The sequence below is a fragment of the Mus caroli genome, chromosome 4 (genome assembly GCF_900094665.2).
Source record: "Mus caroli chromosome 4, CAROLI_EIJ_v1.1, whole genome shotgun sequence".
Taxonomy (NCBI): Eukaryota; Metazoa; Chordata; class Mammalia; order Rodentia; family Muridae; genus Mus; species Mus caroli.
Genome location: NC_034573.1, coordinates 52,972,116 through 52,975,877, shown reverse-complemented (window position 1 = coordinate 52,975,877; position 3,762 = coordinate 52,972,116). Strand labels below are relative to the sequence as shown.

The window sequence follows — 3,762 nt, the reverse complement described above, 5'->3', positions numbered from 1 at the left end:
CGTCTAGATTCCTCTCTTTGCAGGGAACTGCCATTCTCAGTGAACCGTTCGTGTTGTGGACCGCGGGCGGGCCGCAACAGACAAGAAGATTCTGAAACATAATCTAAATGGAGAGAATTGGCCTTTTTAGATTTTAAAGGTTTATAAAGCTAGAGTCATTTAAATTATTGGATTCTGATACATGAGTAGACAGACTAGGTAACATAGGACAGACTATAGAAACAGATCCCTATGCACACAAGATCTTCCCTTATGATGGTGGTACATCATAGAAAAGAAAGAATTAATAATTAGGTCAATGTGACTGCGAGGGTGGGGAAGCCATCTGAACAAAATGATTTGGGCTTCCTAACTTCCTTCCTGGGCTAAAACAAATCTCAGGTGGATGAGAAACGATGAATATAGTACATATGTATGTATGTGTATATATATATATTCATCATAAAATACGAAATATTTATTAAAAGTATAAAAGTAAGGGTTGGGGGTGGGTAGCTTGGGAGAATGTGTCTAAAGTATGTGGATCCCTGAGTTCAATCTCCAGCATCACAAAATAAGTAAATAAGGAGTGTAAGACTAAGATATCAGAATAGCACCTAAAATAAAAGATCTCTGTGTGGTCTTACAGGCTCGTCACAGAAACAAAACAGCCTTCCAAGGCCAGAGTGATGATTCTGGCCTTGAGGAAGCATATTTACTCATGCTTAATAAGGGCCATAGTCAATGCTATAACAAAACTCAAAAAAAAAAAATACTTGTGAAACATGGTAAAGGAAAAGATTTCTCAAATAAATACACAAGTTCTCAGAGACCAGTCAAAATTTTTGGTGGTGCTAGCTCTGTCGGGGCCAAGAGACTGAAAAGGTGCTCGCCTGAACATGCACAAAGCCCTGGATTCTGTCTCAGGTCTCACAACACAACAACAAAGACACCTCGCTGGTTAAACCAGGTCAGTAGAAAGATACAGAAATGGCTTTAAACCACACATTCTCAGTCTCTGCAGAGCTGACCCTTTGGACTAGACAGTTCCACTATCAGGGGATGTTTACTGCTTGTAAGTAGTTTACATCCATCTAGGGGCTCCACCACTTAGCATCCCCTTTCAGCTATGATACTCTGTCTCCTTAGATACTGCCAAATGTCTTCTGGAGGCCAAACTGTCTCACCTTCACTAGTGAAAAAATAATACAAATTTTAACTATAATGAAGAGCCCCACCCTACCCCACCTCCGCCACTGGATGTGTTCCCGAAGTATTTACTTAGTTTGTATTAGAACTATTTTTAATTATGCTAGTTTTATAAACCACTTTAATATCCAGAAAAGCCAGTTCACTTCATTCTTTTTCCCCCTTTCAGGCTATTCTGGGGTCTTTAGTTTTTCAAACTTCAGAACCTGTGACTGGCTGATTGCGTTCAGTACTCTCAATTACACTTTTGATGGTGCAGTTCTTTTGGTGGTGAATACATGTCTGTCTTGTAATATCAAAATTTTAAAAAATATATTCCCTTGGTTCTAGCAATTTCACTTTCAAGAATTTATCCCAGATGGTACATTCATCTATGTGTAAACAGACACATAGAGGGATAGTAAAGCCAGGCATGGTGGCACAGACTTTTAATCCCAGCACCTGGGAGGTAAAGGCAGGCAAATGTCTGTGAGTTCAAGGCCAGCCTGGTCCAAATAACAAGTTCAAAGACAGCCAGGTTTACACTCAATTCTTTTTTTTTTTTTAATAATTTTTAAAAAAGATTTATTTATTATTATTCATTAGTACACCATAGCTGTCTTCAGATGCACCAGAAGAGGGTATCAGATCTCATTACGGATGGTTGTGAGTCACCACGTGGTTGCTGGGATTTGAATTCAGGACCTTCGGAAGAGCAGTCAGTGCTCTTAACCGCTGAGCCATCTCACCAGCCCCTTTTACACTCAATTCAAACCAAAATAAAACAAAAGAATAATAATGGAAGCAAAGATAGAATAAAAATACCACCAAGAAAAAGATAACAAATAGCTGGAAATGACTTAGTATCCAACATTAGGGAACGGGTTAAGTACATAATGGTCTTCAATAATAGTTTGCAACCATTAAAGAGGACAAGGACAGGCTCATGCCTTTAATCCCAACTCTGGGGAGGCAGAGGCAGGAGGAACTCCCTGAGTTCAAGACCAGCCTGGTCTACAGAGAGAGTTCCAGGATAGCTAGGGCACAGACAAACCTTGTCTCAAAACAACAACAACAAACAAAACAAGAGGACAAAGACAAGCGGTGTGCACTGGAAACCTAAGTACGTGCCAAGACATATCAGGTAAAAACAGCAAGCCCAAAATGGAGTTTGCTACTATTTTCTAAAAAGAAGGTATCCCTGGAAGGTGTACAAAATATGTTGATAAGTACAAAGAATACAAACAGAAAGAAACTGAAGTTTTAAAGAGACTTAGACCCTTTTGAACTATTTAAGTCTTTTAGCTGGCTATATGTGTCAAACTAATTACAGAATGGACTTACCTTGTCACTCTGCTTAAGATAAACTTTATAGAACATAGTGGACCTACCTGAATTCAGCAGGAACCAAGGGCAAAAAGAAACGGGAAGAACATTGTTTAATGGGTATTTGTTTTGATTTTGTAAAGTCCTGGTGACTGGCTGCACAATTGTGTCACTATATAAGTGGGCTTGGGGGAGGGGTGTAGACAAGGTTCTAACTCTGTAACTGTTTGCTGACCTAGCACACTCACTATGTAGACCAGAATAGCCTCGAATCAATAGATCTTCTGACCCTGCTTCCTTCCGAGTGCTCTGGCATTAAGAGCAGGCGCCACCGCACCTGGCTAGGCTGGGATAAATACACCTCATTTTTAAGTAAAATAAATAAATAAACCCCTTACCAGAAATGTTCGTATTGTAACATTTTAACTCGCTACTAACTTGAAAACCATTTTCAAAAGACCATTCTTCTATTATTCTACAATCAAGCATACAAACAGAAAATCTGAAGTCACTGTCTCAAGCGACCTTTCGCCTAGAAGATGAAAGCAACATTGTCACCAGGCCAAGCTAAAGGCAAGATGGGGCTACACTGGGGCGTCGGGGACACCTACCCTCGCGACCTTTCCCCGTGGAGTATCTGACACCACTGCCCCCTGCAGTGTACAACTTTTGAGTCTCAGTAGTACACAACTTTGGGTTCCCGTGCACGCGCAGGTCCCAGCGACTCTATCTTTCCGCGAACCGGTGTTCCAGAGCGCGCGGCTCTGGGTAGAGCGGGCGACCTGCCGACTGGCCCCTGACCCCATCCCACCCCCGTCCTCTTACCCGGTGTTGGGCAGCATGATCTTCGCAGTTCAGAGAACTTGGTGGCAGTGGAACAGCAGCGAGCTGTGAGTGACAGGCGAACCTTCTCTCCGCATTTAGCCGCGCCCCCGGCCCCGCCCCGAGACCCGCTCGGGGACCAGCCCTCCTACAAGACCAAGATCCTACAAGACCGAGAGCCGACAAGACGGTGTGCGCCTGCGCACACCGGGCACTGGGCGGGTCTTCCCGCAGTTCTACAAAGGACACCCAGGAAACCAACGCTCTGCGCAGGCGCTTTGGAATACACCTCCGCCCCGCCTCTTTCCCGAGTGTGTAGGTGACAATCAGTTTCTCCTGTGGGCCACTGGCGTGTCTAGAGCATAATTACTACGTAGGCTTTTGCTCGCCAGCCTAGGTTCGGCGCGTCGACGGCTCCCGGCCAGCCAGATGGCAGATTGAGGGGCG

General features: G+C 43.7%; 1 protein-coding gene across 1 annotated transcript in view; it reads right to left on the bottom strand.

Moving 5' to 3' along the window:
* Hsdl2 (hydroxysteroid dehydrogenase like 2) overlaps window positions 1-3,526 on the bottom strand; it is a 42,079-nt gene extending 38,553 nt beyond the window's left edge. Inside the window, exon 1 of the mRNA XM_021160855.2 lies at window positions 3,319-3,526. Within this exon, the coding sequence (XP_021016514.1) occupies window positions 3,319-3,335 (17 nt within the window). The 5' untranslated portion in view covers window positions 3,336-3,526. The remainder of the gene's footprint in view (window positions 1-3,318) is intronic.
* Window positions 3,527-3,762: the final 236 nt, after the last annotated feature.